This window comes from Dendrobates tinctorius, unplaced genomic scaffold, assembly GCF_039654945.1.
Source record: "Dendrobates tinctorius isolate UK_male_01 unplaced genomic scaffold, ASM3965494v1 ptg000098l, whole genome shotgun sequence".
NCBI lineage: Eukaryota > Metazoa > Chordata > Amphibia > Anura > Dendrobatidae > Dendrobates > Dendrobates tinctorius.
Window position 1 is genome coordinate 11,646,813 of NW_027361766.1, and position 22,757 is coordinate 11,669,569.

General features: G+C 47.7%; 1 protein-coding gene across 1 annotated transcript; it reads right to left on the minus strand.

Annotated features, from left to right (window-relative positions):
* Positions 1–12,293: 12,293 nt before the first annotated feature.
* On the minus strand, positions 12,294–22,534 carry LOC141099067 (uncharacterized). The gene is made up of 5 exons (XM_073587105.1): positions 22,382–22,534; positions 16,422–16,545; positions 15,503–15,551; positions 13,469–13,561; positions 12,294–12,404 (listed from the first exon to the last, which is right to left on the minus strand). The coding sequence occupies exons 2-5, from the start codon at positions 16,542–16,544 to the stop codon at positions 12,331–12,333; spliced, it is 339 nt and encodes a 112-aa protein (XP_073443206.1). The 5' UTR covers position 16,545; positions 22,382–22,534; the 3' UTR covers positions 12,294–12,330.
* Positions 22,535–22,757: the final 223 nt, after the last annotated feature.

Sequence of the window (22,757 nt, forward strand, 5' to 3'; positions counted from 1 at the left end):
GCTGTCGGTGGTCACGTGTGCTGATACTTGAGAAATGAATATGCGTTTAGACCAAATACAGCTTTGCTACCTGACTCCTACTAGCCAATCTACATATTTGCCCACTCTGGGGGGCCAGACGGGATCAAGACCCTGAAAGACTTTATGCCCATTCCAGAGATCTCGAAAATGTATCTGGTGTGTGGCTAGGACGTACGATAAGTCCATATTCTCCTTGTGAAATCCTATCTTTGTGAGCAAAGCAATTACACTGCATGGACTCCATATTGAAAGCAAGCCTTTTATCCTACATTTAGCTGGCTCAAGGTGTGAGATGTCACTTACATTTTTTGAAGCTTGAGCTGCTGAGCGAGGTGTCCTATTACAGCTGCACAAAATAAGAGGGTTTTATAATCCCATGCCAAATAGGATACAAATGATTGACATGAAATTATATCTGCAATATCCTTCACAATGATCCAGCACACTAACTGCTGAGAGAGGTTAATTGGCCATGTTAAAGGCTAAGTTTAGATAACAGCTGAAGAGCAGGTGGTGGGCTGTTCACCATATCCAGCTTTCTGGATCATTTAGAGTGGGGTGTGCCTAGAGGTCAGAGATCCAGAGCTGTGTGGGCTTGTGATAAGTTGGATTTTTTTTGTTATGTTTTCCTGTTAGGCCAGAAAGGCAGTTTATTTTGCTAACTTTGCACTGGTTTATGCGGTATGTTTAATAAACCAATGGGAGATTTAAAGAGACAGCATTCCTGTGTCTACTAGAGTTGAGCAACTTTTGTTTTTTTAGGGTCGAGTTTCGTTTCGTGAAACCCGACTTTTCCAAAAGTCGGGTCGAGCAAGATTGGCCGATTATAGGGAAAAGTCGGGGTCGTCCCGAAACACGAAACCCAATGTAAGTCAATGGGGAATAAAAGTCGGCAGTGAGAGGAGGACAGGAAACATACCTACAGTGCCCATTTGAATGCCAAAAGCATAAATTCTTCTTACTTAAGCTTGTCAACCTTAATTAACTTCATAATACAAGTTACGCACTGAAAAATGGGGGTTATTTGGCTAAAGTTGTGGGGGGGTAGGGCTGGCTCCAGGTTTTCATGTGCCCTGGGCGAAAGAGCGCCCCTTTAACACATACCACAACTCATCATGCTCCGATACGGCAGAGAAATAGCGGTATAGTACAATGAAAAATACTTCACTTTTTACATCTCATGACGAGGCCCATCTATTTCTCCATACAGAATCATTGGTCCCATATAATGTTTGAAACAGTATATGATGAGCTCCACATAATGCTACAGTATATGTTGGTCCCCATGGATGAAGCTCCACTGTCTTATGGGCCCAAATAATGCTCCAAACATAATGGGCCCCATTTCTAATGCTCTAGTGTATAATGGGCCCTGTAAATGCTGCTCCAGTGTCTGATGTCCACCTTTGGAATGTTCCAGTGTATGGTGGGCCCCATCTATCATTCTCCAGAGTATAGTGCTCCCCAAAAATTGCTGTCCCAACATTGAAAACAATCAAATAAGTCTCCTCGCTAGGGAATCCCTGTACTAGTCTGGACTCCTCGTCGTCCCCATCTTCCATCTCACTGCACAGTATTTCAACCTTGCAAGTGCTGTGATCCTGAGCAAGCAGGCGGGGCCCACTCGTTGGCGACGGCACTGGCACAGGGCCCCTGATAGTACAGTGGTGTGTCTGATGGCGGGTGGGCCGAACCTGCACTTTCATCTGCAGCTTCCTCTTTGTCACCGTGTAAGATGGAACTGTATATGGGAAGGGTAACCTGAGTTTCATCAGGGTCAGATTCAGGCTGTGTAGCGTGCGAGGGGAATGTAGTGGTCTGGGTCAATGTACCAGCAGATTCATCGAGCAGTGGCTGGGCATCAGTGCACTTGTGTCGCCCAAGGAGTACGGTCGCCACAGTGGCATTACCTTCTTCCTAGGGAGTGTGATGTCATGCTTGGGAGCAACGAAGGATCTCTCTAGCAGGTTAACTGATTGGGCGGCGTTATTCCCACGAGTCATGACCCTCCAAACAGCGTTCATGAAGGCAAAGTGTTTGTTTTACGTGGGCAGTATGGTTGCAAAGCTGAACCTTAAAGGAATGTCCAGAAGGGCACCACCAGGAGTGGAGCCTACGGTTAAATTCGACTCCACCTGGGAAACCTCAACCATGCCAGCTACAGAAAAGATGCACACATTACAAGCTTAATTCCGTTAACGAACGAGACTCCGTCATGCCCCGCGGTCCGAGTCCGGCTTACTAGAGGGACACGTGAGGCTCTGGCACATGAGATTGGCCAATAACTGGTGTGTCATGCCCTTACATGTCCGTGGCTGCATGTGCGCAACACTGAAAAGGCCAGCGTTTGTCGCTTACAGGTGCAGATAACCCGCTGAACAACGTTAGTGATGGGGATCACTGATTACAATTATTACCCGCGAACGATGATTTCCCAGTAAGTGCAGGTCAACCGCAGTTCCGGAATTAGGCCTAGCCGTCATTCCTGAAAAAATGAAAAACTTACGTGTGCAAACCACAGGTGCTGTAGCTTGCTTAACAGCTCGCCAGCCGTTCTCACGCCCAGTATGGATTACACGTGATTGCACAAAGGTGAGAAAGGGTACCGTATCCCCGGATAACATGTATGGATAGCGTACACATTCAAAATATGTCTATACATCAGGAGGCAGGCTCAGACGGTGTTAGGCCCAGTATGGATTGCACGTGATTGCACAAAGGTGAGAAAGGGTACCGTATCCCCGGATAACATGTATGGATAGCGTACACATTCAAAATATATGTCTATACATCAGGAGGCAGGCTCAGACGGTGTTAGGCCCAGTATGGATTGCACGTGATTGCACAAAGGTGAGAAAGGGTACCGTATCCCCGGATAACATGTATGGATAGCGTACACATTCAAAATATATGTCTATACATCAGGAGGCAGGCTCAGACGGTGATAGGCCCAGTATGGCTTGCACGTGATTGCACAAAGGTGAGAAAGGGTACCATATCCCCGGATAACATGTATGGATAGCGTACACATTCAAAATATATGTCTATACATCAGGAGGCAGGCTCAGACGGTGTTAGGCCCAGTATGGATTGCACGTGATTGCACAAAGGTGAGAAAGGGTACCGTATCCCCGGATAAAATGTATGGATAGCGTACACATTCAAAATATATGTCTATACATCAGGAGGCAGGCTCAGACGGTGTCAGGCACAGTATGGATTTGACGGCCCAGACTACACAGCGGAGGAGCAGGGAGAGGTAAAGATTGCAAATGCTGGGGCCCTGCCCAAGCAAGGGGGGCCCACTCGTGGGCGTCGGTACTGGCACTGGGCCCCTCATAGTACGGCGGTGTGTCTGACGGCGGGTGTGCACCACCACCGTCAGAGACACTTGATTGCACTATGAGGGACCCTGTGCCAGTGCCCGCGCCCAAGAGTCGGCCTACCCACCTGTCCAGGGCAACGGCACTCGCACGGTGTCGTGCGCTAGGTGGTGACCCTGGCCATGGGGGGGGAGGCAGCACAGTTAGGGAGTTTTAGAAAGTGGCATATGTTGATGTTGGACATTCAGCTGATGCAAAAGGCGAAATAGGTCAAGTCCCAGGAAGAGGTGGACCAAAGCAAGCCATTTTTCTGTCACCCTATGTGTCATCAGGGGAAGGTGGGACAAAATCCTTGGAAACCCATGCATGGTTCATTTTAATGAAGGTTAGATCATCCACATTTTGGGTTGACAGACGGGTCCTTTTTTCTGTCAGGATTGATCCAGCTGCACTGAAGACTCTTTCCGATAGCACACTTGCAGCTGGGCAAGCGAGCTCCTGTAAGGCATATTGTGCCAATTCAGGCCAGGTGTCCAGTTTAGCGGCCCAATAGTCAAAGGGGAATGACCTGTGTGGGAGAACATCGATATGGGAGGAAAAGTAGTTTGTAACCATAGTTGACAACTGCTGTCTCCTGTCACTTTCCATCAATGCAGTATTACCAGTTGTGTGAGCGGTACTTGAAAAATCAGTCCACAACATTGTCATGAAACCCCTGTCTCCAACGCCACTTCTGCTGTATGCACCATGAACACCTCTGCCAAGCTGCCCCCGGCCCGTACGGCTCGTGAGAGAACCATCACCGCTGCTGTGTGCTGGGAATTGCCTCAAGCAACCGATTTACCAGAGTTGTTTGTTTATTAGCTAATATTAGGTCAAGGTTCTCCTGTGGCATGATGTTTTGTAATTTGCCTTTATAGCGTGGATCCAGGATGCTGGCCAACCAGTAGTTGTCATCGTTCATCATTTTTGCAATGCGGGGGTCCCTTTTTAGGATCTGCAAGGCATTATCTGACATGTGGGCCAATGTTCCCGGTGTCAATAATGCACTGCGAGTGCTGGTTGGAGGAGCACTTTCTGGCAAATCCACATCCCTCCAGTCACGCACAAACCCTGTACCAGACCTTGCCACGCCAACATTTTCACTTGCCCCATGAGATGCATCCTCCTCCCCTAAGTAATCATCCCCATCATCATCATCCTCCTCCTCTTCTTCCTCCACCTCGTCCAGGAGAGGTCCCTGAGCAGACAATGGCTGAATGTCATCAAGGATTCCCTCCTCCTCTTCCTCCTCATCAACATTGGCTGCAGACGCCTGCTCCTTAAGGTGCGTCAAAGTTTGCATGAGCAGACGCATAAGTGGGATGCTCATGCTTAGGATTGCGTCGTCTGCGCTTACCAGCCGTGTGCATTCCTCAAAACACTGAAGGACTTTACAGAGGTCTTTCAGCTTCGACCACTGCACACCTGTCAACTCCATGTCTGCTCTCAAAGTGCCTGGCCGTGTATCCTCCCACAAATGCATTATGGCCTGCCTCTGCTCGCACAGCCGCTCCACCATGTGCAGGGTGGAGTTCCACCTTGTTGCAATGTCGATAATGAGGTGGTGTTTGGGAAGGTGGAGCAATCGCTACAGCTTCTGCATACGAACGGAGTGTACAGGCGACCGGCGGATGTGCACGCACAGTCTTCGCACCTTCTGGAGCAGGGCTGTTAACTCCGGATAATTTTTGAGGAAGCACTCCACCACCAGGTTCAAGGTGTGAGCCAAGCAAGGTATGTGGCTGAGTTTTGAAAGGGCTATGGCTGCCACAAAATTACGACCGTTATCACTAACTACCTTGCCTGCCTCAAGATGTACACTGCCCAGCCATGACTCAGTTTGTCGCTTCAAGTACTCGGCCAGCACCTCGGCGGTGTGCCTGTCGCCCAAACACATTATCTGGAACACAGCCTGCTGACGCTTTCCACTAGCTGCTCAATAGGGGGACACCTCGTGTGCAACAGTTGTAGCTGCAGATGGAGTGCTCGTATGACTGCGCTCTGTGGACGAGCTTTCGCTTCTGGAGGAGGAGGAGGGTCGAACGCCTACAGCCAACTGTTTCCTATACCGTGGGCTAGGCAGCACTGTCCCACCACCGCTGTCCCCTGTGGACCCTGCATCCACCACATTAACCCAGTGCGCAGTGATGGACACGTAACGGCCCTGGCCATGCCGACTGGACCATGCATCAGTTGTGAGGTGCACCTTTCCACTCACTGACTGCTTGAGTGCATGGACAATGCGGTCTTTTACATGATGGTGGAGGGCTGGGATGGCTTTGCGAGAGAAGAAGTGGCGACTGGGTAGGTCATAGCGTGGTACTGCATAGGCCATGAGTTCGCGGAAAGCTGCGCTTTCCACCAACCGATAGGGCATCATCTCAAACGAGATTAGTTTGGCAATGTGGGCGTTCAAACCCACTGTACGCGGATGAGAGACTGAGTACTTTCTTGACCTACTCATAGTGTCTGGGAGGGTGAGCTGGACTTGAGAGCTGCATATGGTGGAAGTAGCGGTGGACAGGGCGGACTGAGAGAGGGTTGATGATGGTGATGGAGTTGGTGTTCTTTCTGATGGCCTAGATTCAGTATTTCGTTGATATAACAGTGGGATTCCCTGACTGCTGTGGCCTTGCAACGACACCTCAACATTTGCTGCTGTGCTAACCGGTGGGCTTACAGTGGGGGAAACAATGTAGTGTTGCTGACTACCTTCTTTGTGATCAGTTGCACATGTGGCACTTGAGGTTTGGTGTTGTGTCCACGCTTGCAAGTGCATGGTGGTTAAATGTCTAAGCATGCAACTGGTATTCAAATTTTTCAGATTTTTCCCTTGGCTAAAGGTCTTTGCGCACTTCTTACAGATAACCTTGGCCTGATCATGAGGATTTTGTTCAAAAAAGTGCCACACTGCACTCTTCCTACTTTGGCAGATATTTTGCGGCCTAGCACGCTGTGATCTTTTGACCCTCTGGACAAGCTGTCCAGCAACCTGTCTTTGGAGTGCTCCGGGCCTGCCAAATAACAGCTGTTGCGATGTCGATATCTGCTGTGGATGCTCCTCATCTGAGCTATTGGAAGCAGCACCCTCTTCCCCCAATGGATGCCAATCTGGGTCAACAACTGGGTCATCCATCACCTCCTCTTCAATGTCATGTGCACCTTCCTCTGTGTCACCGTGTATGGTGGTATAGTGTGCGGGAAGGGGCACCTGAGTCTCATTAGGGTCAGAATCTGGCTCTGTACACTGCGAGGACAATGTAGTGCTCTGAGTGAATGTACCAGCAGAATCATCTATCAGCGGCTGTGCATCAGTGCACTCCATGTCAGATTCATCTTGGCCTGGGTAATTCACCATTTCACTTGATAATCCAGGCATGGTATGTGAAAACAGCTCCATGGAGTAATCAGTAGTATGGCCTGCGTCATCCTTCAATCTTGGTTGGGGTGAAGGACACAAGGAAAGGTGTGGTTCATGAACATGAGCCTCCAATGACGACTCAGTGCTTTTACTTTTTACAACTTCAGAAGAGGAGGCGATAGAGCTGGAGGCTGAGTCAGCAATGTAAGACAAAACTTTTTCCTGATGCTCTGGCTTTAAAAGCGGTTTGCCAACTCCTAGAAAACTAAGCCTTCGAAGCCTTATGGAGCCAGACGATGACGCAGGCTCAACACCTCCTGCATTCGGTCCTATTTTGCTCTTGCCACTACCATCAGATCCACCACCAACACCATCATTACCAGCTGCCAACCCCCGCCCAATTCCACGGCCTCTTCCACCAGCCTTCCTCATTTTTTGTAGAAATGTAGACAAAATCCAACAAACTATATAGTAATGTAAAACAAGGTACAACGTGTCTATAGGACAGGGGAGATTTTGAATTTCTGCACACACTAGTGGACACTGGACACTTTTGGATTGTGTGAGGCCCACTGAATATCAGAGCGCTATGTCACAGGCTCCATGGCACAGGTGTGAAAAAAGTGACTACAAGATCACAGAGATTTTGAATTTCTGCACACACTTGTGGACACTGGACACTTATGGATTGTGTGAGGCCCACTGAATATCACAGCGCTATGTCACAGGCTCTATGGCACAGGTGTGAAAAAAGTGACTACAAGATAAGGGAGATTTTGAATTTCTGCACACACTAGTGGACACTGGACACTTTTGGATTGTGTGAGGCCCACTGAATATCAGAGCGCTATGTCACAGGCAGAAATTGGCTAGTGTATCACAAACTACAAGGTGTATGTAGAATTGGGCAGAATAGGAATCTCCCTAGAGTGTAGGTCTGTAAGAACGGAACAAGTCCTCCACTTATCCTTCCACAGTGACAGATAGCTTCACTGTGGCCGTGATAACAGCCGTTACACGGTACTGAGAGGAGCGTGCACGTACACGGCTGTCCGGTGTATGTAAAATTGTCAAGCTCCGTGTTTTTTAAGTATACGGACTGACACACACTGTCTCTCTATAGTTTTGAATGTGATCAAACAGCAAATATATTTATCTGTTTGAAAGCTAGACAAAACTAGTAGGTGCAGGTCTGTAAGAACGGAACATGTCCTCGACTTATTCTCACAGAGTGACACACAGATAGCTTCACTGTGGCTGTGATAACAGCCGTTACACGGTACTGTGTGAGGAGCGTACACCGCTGTATGGTGTGAAAAAATGCACGCTCAGTACCTCAGCAGGACAAAAAAATGCAGCTGTCAGGAAGCCTTAGAAGGCAGCCTAACAACCAACACCGCTGATCCACCACAATATAGCCTCCCCCTGCACTGCACACAGTGACTGGTGTGTTGTACTGGCAAAATCGCTAGCAGCAGAAGCAGTTTTTTTTTCCTTCTTCCCTGCCTAACGCTCTCCCTACAGAATCAGCAGCAGCAACCTCTCCCTATGCTAAGATCGGCAGAAGATGGCGGTCGGCGTGCACGCCCTTTTATAACCCCTGTGACGCCCACCAAAGCAAGCCAATCACTTGCATGCCCTTCTGAAAGATGGTGGTGACCCCCTGCCTATGTCATCACGTTGCCCGCAGTGTCCGTGGATCCTGATTGGCTGAAAAAGAGCGCAAAACAAACTTTTGAAACGCGACTTTGGCGCGTAAGTCGCCAACCTCGTGGCCGACCTCATCCTAGGGTCGGGTTTCGTTACATGAAACCCGACTTTGCCAAAAGTCGGCGACTTTTGACATTTTTTGACCCGTTTCGCTCAACTCTAGTGTCTACCTTTATGTGCACCTAAGTGAGCCGATCTACCACAGGGGGTGTTATAAGTGAGGGCAAGCTTCCCAGGAAACAAGTGTTTTGGCTGTGGACAAATCACATGTACTGGGTAAAGGCGTCTATAGGGATGGAACTGTGGTCAGACAAAATGGAGGAGCTGATCAAGAACCTGATCCTAAGACAGCAGTAGCACCAGCAGTTCCAAGTCGCACCAGAAATTCCAGCAGGAGACAATTAAAGTCCTGTTGCAGCAGATCCAACAGCAGCAAAGGCAGATAGAACTTCTGGCAGGGGATATCCGCAGCAGTGAAACCACCCCTTCCCTTAAGTCCAGGTGATGACTCATAGGTTCGAAGGTGGTAAGACTATGCAAAAGATACCATTTCATGATGTTGAGGTATTTTTCACTGTTTGAAAGGGTAGCAGATTGGGAGAAAATGCTGCGCGAGCAATTGGCGAAGGTGCTGGCCCCATATCTAACTGGCAAGCCCCAAAAGACTTATTGTGACCTTGCCTTACTAGATGCACAGTAGTATGCCAAATTAAAAACAGATATTGGCACGCTCGGGAGTGACTAAGTGCACATCTCTATTGTCGGAATATCCGGGGCTAGCGGCTCCTTCTCTGCCCCCTAACGCTATGGCTGCCCTAGATATCCCTGCTCCTTGGTTTACTTCTGATGGTGAAGATGCTGTGGCTACATACCTTGCTGAACTCCTTTATCTGCCCAATATCTGTCCCACACCCCCCAAACAGAGAATTGTGGATTAAGGCCGGGATCACACATGCAAAAAACTCAATGAGTCTCGCATGTTAATACCTAGCACTGCCGCCGGCACTCAGGAGCGGAGCTTACGGCTGCATGTATTGCTATGCGGCCTCACACTCCGTTCCGAGTGCCGGCGGCAGTTCCGGGTATTAACATGCAAGACTCGTCTGAGTTTCTCGCATATGTGATCCCGGCCTAAAAGTGTATGTATATACACAAACCAGTCTAACAAGGAAGTACGAAAACACCAAAAAAGGAGTATAAGTGCCATAAAAATTTTAATATATAGTTAATATACCATATATGTAAAATAAAAGATTTATAATGCCAGAGGCTACAAAAACCATATACAGATCAAAGGAGGCAAGATCACATGTATTATGCCCAACTCAGGTTCTACCACATGTCCACAAAATAAAAATCTTTGAAAAAATTGCTGCTAGTAGTGAAAGTGCATAGAGTGCAAGGGGCTGCCTTATAGCATGCAAAAAATAATAGCACAAGTCAATGCAAAAAAACTTTCATTGAAGGACTGTGTATAGTGATGGCGCTCCCGCCGACCCAAAGCACGTTTCGATATGCAACTTCCTCAGGAGGCGTCTCTATTCCGTCTGAGGGCACCGCAAGCATGATAAAGTTCTCCTCCTCGCGTTGCTGTCTGACAGGTCCTGCGAGTTCACAGCCAATGAACTCACTTCACCTATGTGACGTTGGCGCGAGCGCTGTGGGAAATTTTCCCACAGCGCTCACACTGACGTCAGAAAGGTGAAGTGAGTTCACAGCCAGGTGAAGCGAGTTCTCCTGCTCGTGGTGCAGTTGGACAGGTCCCGGGAGTTCGTTCACAGATTGTGAACTCGCTTCACCTGACGTCAGTGCGAGCGCCTGGAAAAATTTCCCACGGCGCTCGCACCGACGTCACATAGGTGAAGTGAGTTCATTGGTCGTAAACTTGCAGGACCTGTCAGACGGCAAACGAGCAGGAGAACTTTATCAATTCCCTCCATGTAATCAGGAAATATTTTTCAGGCACAGTGCAAAGCTCAGAAGGCAAGGAGCGCCAGATTTTACCGTTATGGTTTGCAGCTGCCATGACCCAATGGGAGAGCCCATGGGGAGCCAGAACAGCAGAGCTCCCCATAAGTGATCCCATTTTACAAACTACACCTCTCAACGAAATCATCTAGGGGTGCAGTGATCATATTGACACCACAGGTGTGTCACAGAATTTTATACCACTGGGCAGAAAAAAAAACTACATTTTTACCAACCACATTTTGTTTTAGCCCCAGATTTTACATTTTCACACAAGTTGGTAAAAATGACATCAAAATTTGTCCCACAATTTCTACTGAACATGGTAATACCTCATATGTGGCTGTATAGTACTACTTAGCCATACAGAGACTCGGGAGGAACGGAGTGCTATTTGCTTCCTGGAGCGCAGATTTTCCTATAACAGTTTGCAGACTCCATAAAGAGCCCTTAATTGCTGGAAGAGCAGAATCCCTCAAGTGACCCCATTTTGGAAACTATACCCCTTGGGGAATTTATCTACAGGTGTAGTGACAAATTTGACTCCTTGGCTATTTTCCAAAAACAAGCAGCAATGAATGTTGCAGAGTGAAAATTGCAAACTGCCGTTGTAGTCACCAGTACGCCGTAGTGACCAGTACGTTGTAGTCATCAGTATTTTATGCTCAGCCTGTGCTTCTGGAGGCATGGACCCGTAAGTTAGGTGGGCTCTCATCACTTCAGAAATGCCAAAGGTGTACGCAATATGTGGTTTGGATACACTGTGGGGTTCAGAAGTGAAGAGGAATTTGGATTTGAGAGCGGAGAATTAGAAATAGTTTAGATAGGTTATAAAGGTTCCCTTTAAATCCATGCCTGTAGGTAAAAGACTAGAGGTAAATAATGGCCACCTATCACAGATGTGAATACAGTCAACATTTGGATTGATGCCAAGATACCATTGGACCAGGCTCACATGCTAAACACAATCTGCAGTGCAATACGCAAACGCCTGCATGGAGTTTGTATATCCTTAGACTTCATAAACGTACCGATAGGTTAATGGATTTTTTTTTTCTAGGGGGGGGTTGTTAACAACATCATATCAAAGGGGGTTTGACTACCAGCAGCCACCAAGAAAAGCCAGTTGAAGGGTTCATGGCGTTCAACCAAGCGCTGCTTCCGCTTCAGTTTACTAGGGACAGTACTGTAATTTTGTTGCTCCTGTGCCTAGTAGTACAGACCTTCCTTCAGGAAATCCTCCAGCATTAAAGCTCAAGCAAATCCTTTTCAGATTTCAGAAATGCTCAGTACCTGGCCCTGAGAAGAGGAGCTTATTGAGATTATCAAGGACTGGACAACACTTTGTTAATAGCTTCACTGCCCAGGACCCAGGATACCTACCTTTCAGCCGGGCATCACTGTGGCCATAAGCTCACTTAACATGATCATTGGCTGCTGATCGCCTGCAGTAGTCTCGAGACATAATGTAACTTAACTGTGGGGGGACAAAATGCTGCTATTGGAACGGTACCATTTTTATTCCATGATAGGCAGTGGAACTATTACGTTTTCAAGGATATGAATTTGCCATTCAAGGTACATGGAAGTAACTGAAGAGGGTTGACGTTGGACATTTCTTTTGACTATGTGCATTCTTGATCACTTACTAGCTTTATGATATACATAACTTTAGAATCGATTGGCGCACCACATACACAGAAGTGCCATGGTCTGTTGCTTTGCCAGGGATCAATTACTAATCATATGATAGCCTAACAGTTATTGGCATTTAGTCAGTGGATGTGGAAAATAGGAAAACATGTCATGGAGGTGGTAAAACTTTACTTCATTTTCAACTATGTTTAAGTAATGGACCAGTCAGTATATCTGATGGAACGTTGCTTTATTGTTGTTTACAGGTACTTAGTCAAAGAGCCCAAATCCCATGTCTTCATCGGACTCCTCAGATTCTTCCTTCTTTTCTTCTTCTTTCTTTTCTGTTGGGATAACAGATATAGTGACATTTAGAAGCCAATCTAGATGCCATCACAAACTCAGGCTAACGATGACGTAACATCACTTCACGTATAAAATCTGGACATGTGAAAACATGCGACTATAACTTCATGTAAAGGCGAGGCTGGATACTTTAAGTAAAATGTTTACTATAAGTCAGATTGTGGGAAAAGTGATCATCAGTCTGTGTTTGTTATTTTAGCTGTCAATCTACAAAAGTTAGTTATAGGACATTGGAAAAAGAAGATTTCCTATAGAATCAGTAACACTCCTCCATTTACTGTGGCTCATATTAAACGGGTTGTCCACTACTAATACCAGCACTGTTTCAGGGATGTTGCCGTTGGGTCTCCCATGGCTCACAAGACTTTGTATCCCACCGGGGCCCTGCAACCAATCAAGTGTGATCTGGTGCAGAGATCACTGGGACGGTGCTGGCATGCTAGGAGAGTTATTAGTATAGGATGTTTTGATTTTACAATAATGAAAATAATATTTAAGAAGGAGCTACCCAGGTAGTGTACAGCCCCTTTAACATCTCTGATGTGAATATTCACTTGTTATACATTTTTTTGGTCCAAACTTCTGTGCCAGTTCTTTTTTAGTAAGTGGTCGGAAGTCTATTTACTAACTGCATGCAGTCTTAGCATACAGTTTAGTCTATAAAAGTTTGCAATAGGCACCATCTAGTGGTGGATGATCAGAGGTTTATAGTAATGAGGAACAAAAGTGCTGGGATAAGGTGTTATCCAAGCATGCTCGGGTGCCATTATTGTCTTTGGCGTGCTCGAATAATATTTTCAAGTCCCCGCGCCTGCATGTCTCGTGGCTGTTAGACAGCTAGAACACATGCAGGGATCGCCTGTTTGTTAGGAAATCCCTGCATATGTTGCGGCTGTCAGCCAGGGCACATGCAGGCGCTGGGACTTGAACATGTGCTGTTCTGGCTCTGTTCACAATTTACATCCAGCAGAGGGCAATGCCACCTTGGATAGGTCCGTAATATTAGATGCCTGGACAAAAACTTTAATTACAGCGATCTTACCTGATGCGGCAGCTCCGCCAGCAGCTGGAGCAGCAGATGCAGGAGCAGCAGCCACAGCGCCACCAGATGGTACTGAACAAAGCTTGGAAAGGCCTGAGCAAAAATAAAGACAAAATCAATTGTAAAGTCATCTCATGGGATAATCAGACATCAGTAGCTCCAGCAAAGACCTGCTGACGTGATCCAGAACACTTGGCTGATTACTCGCACAGCGTTTTACATAGTCAACCTTTTATAGTCAAAAATGCTGCAGTTGGACAATACTTCAACCTCTTAAGGAGCAGGCGATTTTAGTGCTTATGGTTTTTTACTCCTCTCCTTCTTCCAGGAGCCATAACTTGTTTTTATTTTTAATTAATTTTTAATTAATTTATTTTTTTTTAAGTCTCACATCGAGAAACGTACAATGGCTTATTTTTTCCCCAGAATGAGTTGTAGTTTTGAATGACGCCATTCATGTTACCATACAAAGTACAGGAAAATGGGGAAAATTGCAAGTGCGGTGAGAATGTGAAAAATAAAACAATTTAAAAAAATGAAATTTTACCATAGTATTTTGGTTTTACAACATTCTTTCTGTGCTAAAAATTACTCTAAAACATGCTTCTCCAGGTCAGTATGAGAATGTCGATGGCAAACTAGTATACATTTTTTTGTTCGCCATTTATGAAATGTGTAGAAATTTTTTTTTTCTCCGTTATGCCCTTTTTCGAGAACCATAACAGTTATATTTTTCTCTCGATTGAGCCGTGTTAGGGCTTGTTTCTTGCGTGGCGAGCTGAAGCTTTTATCGATACCAATGTTAATTATAAAAGACATTTTGATCACTTTTTATTGCATTGTTTAGGGAGGCACGGTGACTGAAAAACCACAACTCTGCCAGTTTCATTTTTCTCGTTACAGCTTTCACAGGGTTATTCATAATAAAGGGTTATTCATTATATAATAATAATTTATAATAAAGGGTTATTCATTATATATTTGAGAGACTTGACTTTTACAGACGTAGTGATGCCAAATATGTTATTTTATTTACTTTTAAAAATAGGGGGGGAAAGGGAAGGTGCAATGTTATATAGTTTATTTTTGGGTCCGCCTTGGGGGAGATGAACCTGCGATTACTTTATCACTTAAAACCATACACTGCAATACCACGATGTGTTGAGAAAATCTTCAACTGGGGTCCTCAGCAAGCCTAGGGTGCTATGTTATCCCATTGGCACTGCACAATCGCGTCTTGGAGGGATGATGGCCAGTGCCGGGAAGCGTTACTCCTTAAATGCTGCTGTTGTAGACTGACAGCGGTATTAAAAATGGTTACCACTACTGATCGGAGCTCAGCTTCCTCCGCTGATGTTAGACACAGGTACTGACTATGTAACACAGCTGGCGTCAGATACATGTGGGGAGATCTTAGTTCCTGAACCCTCTCTACACATGATCACCCCCACAATCAAGTGCATGTACAGTGGTTTTCCGGTTAGGGGTTAAAGTCTATAACTAAAAAGCCTGCTAGCTCAAGTTAAGGGCACATTCAGATGAACGTATTTTTTGTCCATGTGGAAAACTGATGGCACACAGACCCAATGTTGGCGTATGTGCTAGTTCACAAGGGTCATTATTCACATGGACACCACAGTCCAGAATACTCTAGTCTGGGCCAAATTACAGGTCAGACTAGCGCACGTAAATCGCATACAGCATATGTCCGCAACTTACAGATGTGAGGAGCCCAAATTTAACCCATCAGTGTGAATCCAGCCTAAGGTTATTTATGCCCCCCCAAAGACTTCTCTACAGGGCTTGAAACGCATCCGCTCATTGTCTCCTTGCACATTTACAGATCCTGCTAAATTATGTCAAGGAGATCTAAAAAAAAAAAAAGTGCTGCAACGAGTGTCCCCCCACTTCTGATGACTGGGTGGGCTATATATTACAGAAGTTAGCGTTTATATTCACTATATGAAGGAAATATTATCCTTTACCATAAACCCAGGATTTTTACTACAGTGATGCAAGTTTCTTCCTACTTACCTGAATTGATCAGATCATTTAGGTTTTTCCCACCAAGTTCAGACACCACCTACAAAAAAAAAAAAAAAAAAGAAAATTATTGTAAATCAACCCTGTTCATTAGATGGGGGACAACTGTGACCCCAAAATCACTGGAAGGCATGTATGTGTTATTTACACAAGATAATAAGGCTCCCATTCCCACCGCTGGTATCACTAGTGGTGCTGCTGGACTTCTACACAAGGCTCTCAATCTGAACCTCAGAAAAGTGAAATATTTTTCTGCGGAGAAAGCCGTATGTATTACTAGGGATTTAGGAATGGCAATGGGGTCACCGACACCGATCTGACATTATGTGGCTTCAGAATCTACACCGTAAGGTAATTTTACATGAGCGTCACCCATCCTAGGTTGCCACAAACGTACTGTCTAACCATGCCCAGCTGAGGCACAGACTGGCAATAGGCAGGCGGACACGGGGTAAGTGCACATGTAGTTTTTAGGTTGTGCGGATTTTGATGGTAAATCCGCAGGACAAAAGTCCTGTGGTTTATCTGCGGATTGGCCTGCAGTTTTGCCCTGCGGTTTCACACCTCATAATGATAAGGTGTGAAACCGCAGCGAAATCCGCACAAAGAATTGACATGCTGCAGATTGTAACCCACGGAAAGATCTGCAGCATGTGCACAGCGGTTTTTTAGTTCCATAGGAAATAAAGGTACTGTAAAACGCAGCAGAATCTGCTGTGGACCTGCAGGGCCAAATCCTCTGCGGATCCGCAGCGTGTGCACATACCCTCAGATTTGGAACACTGACCCTGCAGCAGGCAGCTTTTCAAGGTATATGCCTAGGAGTCTCTGGGTTATGGAAGGACCCCAGTGAAGAATCACCATTTAGGGGAATATACCAGATACCATGGACATGTTGGGTGTCACTGACCTTGTTGACGCGTTCATCATCAGCATCAATTCCAACACTGGACAAGATTTTCTTAAGGTCCTTTGCTGATGGACTGCTGTTACCACCGAGGGTGGCAAGCAGGTAAGCGGCCACGTAACGCATTCTGCAATACCAATAACCATGATGAGGCTCATAGTAATATACATGCAATAACAGGCAAACAGCCAAGTACCTTAAAGGGAATTTCCAGCTTTTGAAAGAAGTAAAAGAGAAAGCAGTTGGCAAATAACTCCTAGTGAGCAAACCACATGCAAGCGTGAAATCCTAACAGTGTGTATATTACACATGGGTACGAACCCCAATGTTTTACTCCTCCTACACTTTTTAAACTTTGGCCAGAAAATCCCTTTAATTAACTCACAAATATCCTACAGAATGTTACATGAAAACACTGGATATATTTAAAGAGGTGGACAACCTAAAAGTAAGCAAACCAGATGCTACTTATGCGGCGACACATTTACCCCATATTTTTTCAACATAGAAATTATGCAGTTCATGCAAACTGATGTAATAGTACAATATGGCAATGGAATAGTCACAAGAGCTGGGTCCAATCATTTATAGTTGCTGTTTGATTCAGCCATCAATCTGCTCCTGCAGTGGGGATCGGAGAGAACTCTGATCCCCAGCCATGTCACGATCTATACTGAACTAGAGTTTATGCGACTCAATGCCCACATCCCAGTCCCATCGGCTATGACAGCGGTCAGAGGCCATGGGACAGAAGCTACGGCTTCTTACCAGAGAGCATCCACGGCCCTTGATTAGCCGAACAAGCGCAATGTTACGACACACATACGATGTTGTGCCAGGCCCGGAAGAGCCGTGAATGTACTCAGGTATGAGGCAGTTCTTCAGCTTTGTGTCCAATGTACTGAGATGTGCGAATTGATTCGCACCAACTCTAATGCGGGCAGCAACATCTAAGTGATTAAAAAAGGGAGGAAGCCATTACCCAAGGGTGGTCTCAGCACAGAACAAAAAAAAAAAAAAAAAATCACTGAAGCGATCGTAGAGACTCAAAGAATCAACCTACATTCACATAAGTAACGATCGATATGAAACGAATCAGTTTCAAAAGGAAACAAAAAAAAAATGTCTATTTACCTGATCCATAAGTGTAAAAGTAAAAAAAAAAAAAAAAAAAAAAAAAAAAAAAACAGGATCTAAGAGCTGGCATGTGCGCTTACCGCGTAGCCACCCCGGGCACGCATGTGCGCTTACCGCGTAGCCACCCTGGGCACGCACGTGCGCTTACCGCGTAGCCACCCCGGGCACGCACGTGCGCTTACCGCGTAGCCACCTCGGGAATGCATGTATAACTGAAAGATGGCAGCTCCTTGGAGGAAAAAAAGTGAATTTTCTCCTGGAAGCTGCACTTTCTGTAAGGCGGCCAGACACCGTCATTATCTGCAGGTGAACAGCGTCAGGTTATCGGAAGTGACAGGTGGTCTTTATAGGGTTGACAATACAGTCAATTATCATCTAAGCACAGAACAGGAAATATGTTGCTGATGACTGGGGGGGCTGACTACAGAGACCCCATCTTCCATCTCCAACAGTCCCATAAACATCTGTGACCTTGTCTCCCGGTACTTTCCCGCCCGCAACCTCCGATCCTCACAAGATCTCCTTCTCTACTCCCCTCTTATCTCGCCTATCTCGCCTTACTCCCGCCTAGACTACTGTAATGCTCTATTAATTGGCCTCCCTCTCACTCGACTCTCCCCTCTCCAGTCTATCCTTAATGCAGCAGCCAGGGTTGTCCATCTGGCTAATCGTTTCTCAGACGCGTCCGCTCTTCGCCAGTCGTTACACTGGCTGCCAATTCATTACAGGGTACAATTCAAAGTACTTGTTCTCACCCACAAAGCTCTCCACAGTGCGGCACCCCCTTACATCTCCTCCCTCATTTCTGTCTATCGGCCTAACCGACCGCTGCGCTCTGCAAATGACTTTCGACTAACCTCTGCCCTAATCCGTACCTCCCACTCCCGACTTCTCCCGTGCTGCGCCAATCCTCTGGAATGCTCTACCCCAAAATATTAGGACCATCCACAATTTGCATAGTTTTAGGCGCTCGCTCAAAACACATTTGTTCAGAGCGGCCTATCACATTCAGTAATCAAAGTCATGTTTGTGTGTGTGTAGCCCATTCACTATCTCCATCTAACCCCCACCCCCTGAAGATGGCTGGACCGTCATTGTAAATACATCATTGTAAATACAAACCTGTGCTTTGTATCCCCCCCACCTCATTGTAGATTGTAAGCTCCACGAGCAGGGTCGTCTTATTTCGCTTTAATTATTGTATTGTTAACGTTGTTACTTATGACTGTTGTGTTTGAAACTGTTCAACTGTAAAGCGCTGCGGAATATGTTGGCGCTATATAAATAAAGATTATTATTATTATTATTATTATCTCCTCTTCCCACAATCGCATACAAGATTTCTCTCGCGCATTACCCCTACTCTGGAACTCTCTACCACAACATATCAGACTCTCACCTACCATTGAAACCTTCAAAAAGAGCCTGAAGACCTACTACCTCTTCCAACAAGCCTACAACCTGCAGTAACCACCGATCCACCAAACCACTGCACGACCAGCTCTACCCTCGCCTACTGTATCCTCACCCATCCCTTGTAGATTGTGAGCCCTCGCGGGCAGGGTCCTATCTCATCGGGTACCAGTTATGACTTGTATTGTTTAAGATTATTGTACTTGTTTTTATGTATACCCCTCCTTACATGTAAAGCGCCATGGAATAAATGGCGCTATAACAATAAATAATAATAAACAGATGGAGCATTGCATATCCCATTCCCAGGCATGGTGGGGTGGGGAGACCCCCCCCCGCGAACTGCACATCCACAGAATAGGTGATAACTAGCAGTCGGGATTAACTCTTTATATTGCACGGTCTTGATGGCCACATGGAGCGGAGTGTCCCGCCTCATCACCCTGACGTCGCTCACATCCACATGCTGCGTAAGGTGCATTATTACCGTTTATTATCAGAGTAAGATTGTTTCTGCAGAATACACTCACTGCAATGTGCGGCCATCCCAGCAGGATGGAGGTCTTATAGAGAAGTGTGAACGTTTACTGTGAGGAGATGGCAGCAACATGGGGCATCAGGGTGGGCTCCCTATACACAGTGGTATATAGTCCTCATCTGCACCCCCCATGTTTCTAGCAGCACAGCCCCTGCCGCAGCCACATGGGGCATCAGGGTGGGCCCCCTGTATATAGTGGTATATAGTCCCCATCTGTGCCCCCCATGTCTCTAGCAGCTCAGCCCCTGCCGCATCCACGTGGGGCATCAGGGTGGGCTCCCTGTAAACAGTGGTATATAGTCCCCATCTGTGCCCCCCATGTTTCTAGCAGCACAGCACCTGCCGCATCCACGTGGGGCATCAGGGTGGGCTCCCTGTACACAGTGGTATATAGTCCCCATCTGTGCCCCCCATGTTTCTAGCAGCACAGCCCCTGCCGCATCCACGTGGGGCATCAGGGTGGGCTCCCTGTATACAGTGGTATATAGTCCCCATCTGTGCCCCCCATGTTTCTAGCAGCACAGCCCCTGCCGCATCCACGTGAGGCATCAGGGTGGGCCCCCTGTATACAGTGGTATATAGTCCTCATCTGTGCCCCCCATGTTTCTAGCAGCTCAGCCCCTGCCGCAGCCACGTGGGGCATCAGGGTGGGCTCCCTGTATACAGTGGTATATAGCCCTCATCTGTGCCCCCCATGTCTCTAGCAGCACAGCCCCTGCCGCATCCACGTGGGGCATCAGGGTGGGCTCCCTGTACACAGTGGTATATAGTCCTCATCTGTGCCCCCCATGTCTCTAGCAGCTCAGCCCCTGCCGCATCCACGTGGGGCATCAGGGTGGGCTCCCTGTACACAGTGGTATATAGTCCTCATCTGTGCCCCCCATGTCTCTAGCAGCTCAGCCCCTGCCGCATCCACGTGGGGCATCAGGGTGGGCTCCCTGTATACAGTGGTATATAGTCCTCATCTGTGCCCCCCATGTTTCTAGCAGCTCAGCCCCTGCCGCAGCCACGTGGGGCATCAGGGTGGGCTCCCTGTATACAGTGGTATATAGTCCTCATCTGTGCCCCCCATGTTTCTAGCAGCACAGCCCCTGCCGCATCCACGTGGGGCATCAGGGTGGGCTCCCTGTATACAGTGGTATATAGTCCCCATCTGTGCCCCCCATGTTTCTAGCAGCTCAGCCCCTGCCGCAGCCACATGGGGCATCAGGGTGGGCTCTCTGTACACAGTGGTATATAATCCTCATCTGTGCCCCCCATGTCTCTAGCAGCTCAGCACCTGCCGCATCCACGTGGGGCATCAGGGTGGGCTCCCTGTACACAGTGGTATATAGTCCCCATCTGTGCCCCCCATGCCGCATCCACGTGGGGCATCAGGGTGGGCTCCCTGTATACAGTGGTATATAGTCCTCATCTGTGCCCCCTATGTCTCTAACAGCACAGCCCCTGCCGCATCCACGTGGGGCATCAGGGTGGGCTCCCTGTACACAGTGGTATATAGTCCCCATCTGTGCCCCCCATGCCGCATCCACGTGGGGCATCAGGGTGGGCTCCCTGTATACAGTGGTATATAGTCCCCATCTGTGCCCCCCATGTTTCTAGCAGCACAGCCCCTGCCGCATCCACGTGGGGCATCAGGGTGGGCTCCCTGTATACAGTGGTATATAGTCCCCATCTGTGCCCCCCATGTTTCTAGCAGCACAGCCCCTGCCGCATCCACGTGGGGCATCAGGGTGGGCTCCCTGTATACAGTGGTATATAGTCCCCATCTGTGCCCCCCATGTTTCTAGCAGCACAGCCCCTGCCGCATCCACGTGGGGCATCAGGGTGGGCTCCCTGTACACAGTGGTATATAGTCCCCATCTGTGCCCCCCATGCCGCATCCACGTGGGGCATCAGGGTGGGCTCCCTGTATACAGTGGTATATAGTCCCCATCTGTGCCCCCCATGTTTCTAGCAGCACAGCCCCTGCCGCATCCACGTGGGGCATCAGGGTGGGCTCCCTGTATACAGTGGTATATAGTCCTCATCTGTGCCCCCCATGTCTCTAGCAGCACAGCCCCTGCCGCATCCACGTGGGGCATCAGGGTGGGCTCCCTGTATACAGTGGTATATAGTCCTCATCTGTGCCCCCCATGTTTCTAGCAGCACAGCCCTTGCCGCATCCACGTGGGGCATCAGGGTGGGCCCCCTGTATACAGTGGTATATAGTCCTCATCTGTGCCCCCCATGTCTCTAGCAGCACAGCCCCTGCCGCATCCACGTGGGGCATCAGGGTGGGCTCCCTGTATACAGTGGTATATAGTCCTCATCTGTGCCCCCCATGTTTCTAGCAGCTCAGCCCCTGCCGCATCCACGTGGGGCATCAGGGTGGGCTCCCTGTATACAGTGGTATATAGTCCCCATCTGTGCCCCCCATGTCTCTAGCAGCACAGCCCTTGCCGCATCCACGTGGGGCATCAGGGTGGGCTCCCTGTATACAGTGGTATATAGTCCCCATCTGTGCCCCCCATGTTTCTAGCAGCACAGCCCCTGCCGCATCCACGAAGGGCATCAGGGTGGGCTCCCTGTATACAGTGGTATATAGTCCCCATCTGTGCCCCCCATGTCTCTAGCAGCACAGCCCCTGCCGCATCCACGTGGGGCATCAGGGTGGGCTCCCTGTATACAGTGGTATATAGTCCCCATCTGTGCCCCCCATGTTTCTAGCAGCACAGCCCCTGCCGCATCCACGAAGGGCATCAGGGTGGGCTCCCTGTATACAGTGGTATATAGTCCTCATCTGTGCCCCCCATGTTTCTAGCAGCACAGCCCCTGCCCCCTCACACATGACCTGGCACAATGGGACACGCAGTGAACCCTAAAATCTACTCACTTTAAGTCTGTGAAAGACACGAAACGATGTGCACGCTCCTGTTCTTCGACTCCGAGAGGGAAAGAGAGAGCGAGCAGCGGGGTTTCCACAGCAATTATTCAGGGGCAGCCGAGATCAAATGTCAAATACCAACGCGATTTTAAATCAGAATAAATCATACATTGTCGGTGTTTTTATTACACTGTGCAGCCAAAGGAATGAGTTTCGCTAAAGTAATACATTTATTTAATGCCGAGAAAGAGAAAGTTTACAATGAGCATGCGTAGTAGGAAGAAACAAACGCGAGCCGGGCGTAGTATGTCTATAACGCATGCGCGACAGAGGAACGTGTTCTTGGTGAACCCGGAAGATTGCATTTGGCATGCGCACTTACAGT

Excerpts from the sequence above, each read along its gene's own strand:
- LOC141099067 (XM_073587105.1), bottom strand. The coding sequence starts at position 16,544 with ATGCGTTACGTGGCCGCTTACCTGCTTGCCACCCTCGGTGGTAACAGC. Across the intron at positions 13,562-15,502 it reads AAATGATCTGATCAATTCAG|GCCTTTCCAAGCTTTGTTCA; the intron begins GTAAGTAGGAAG and ends ATTTTTGCTCAG. Across the intron at positions 12,405-13,468 it reads TGGCGGAGCTGCCGCATCAG|AAAAGAAAGAAGAAGAAAAG; the intron begins GTAAGATCGCTG and ends TTATCCCAACAG.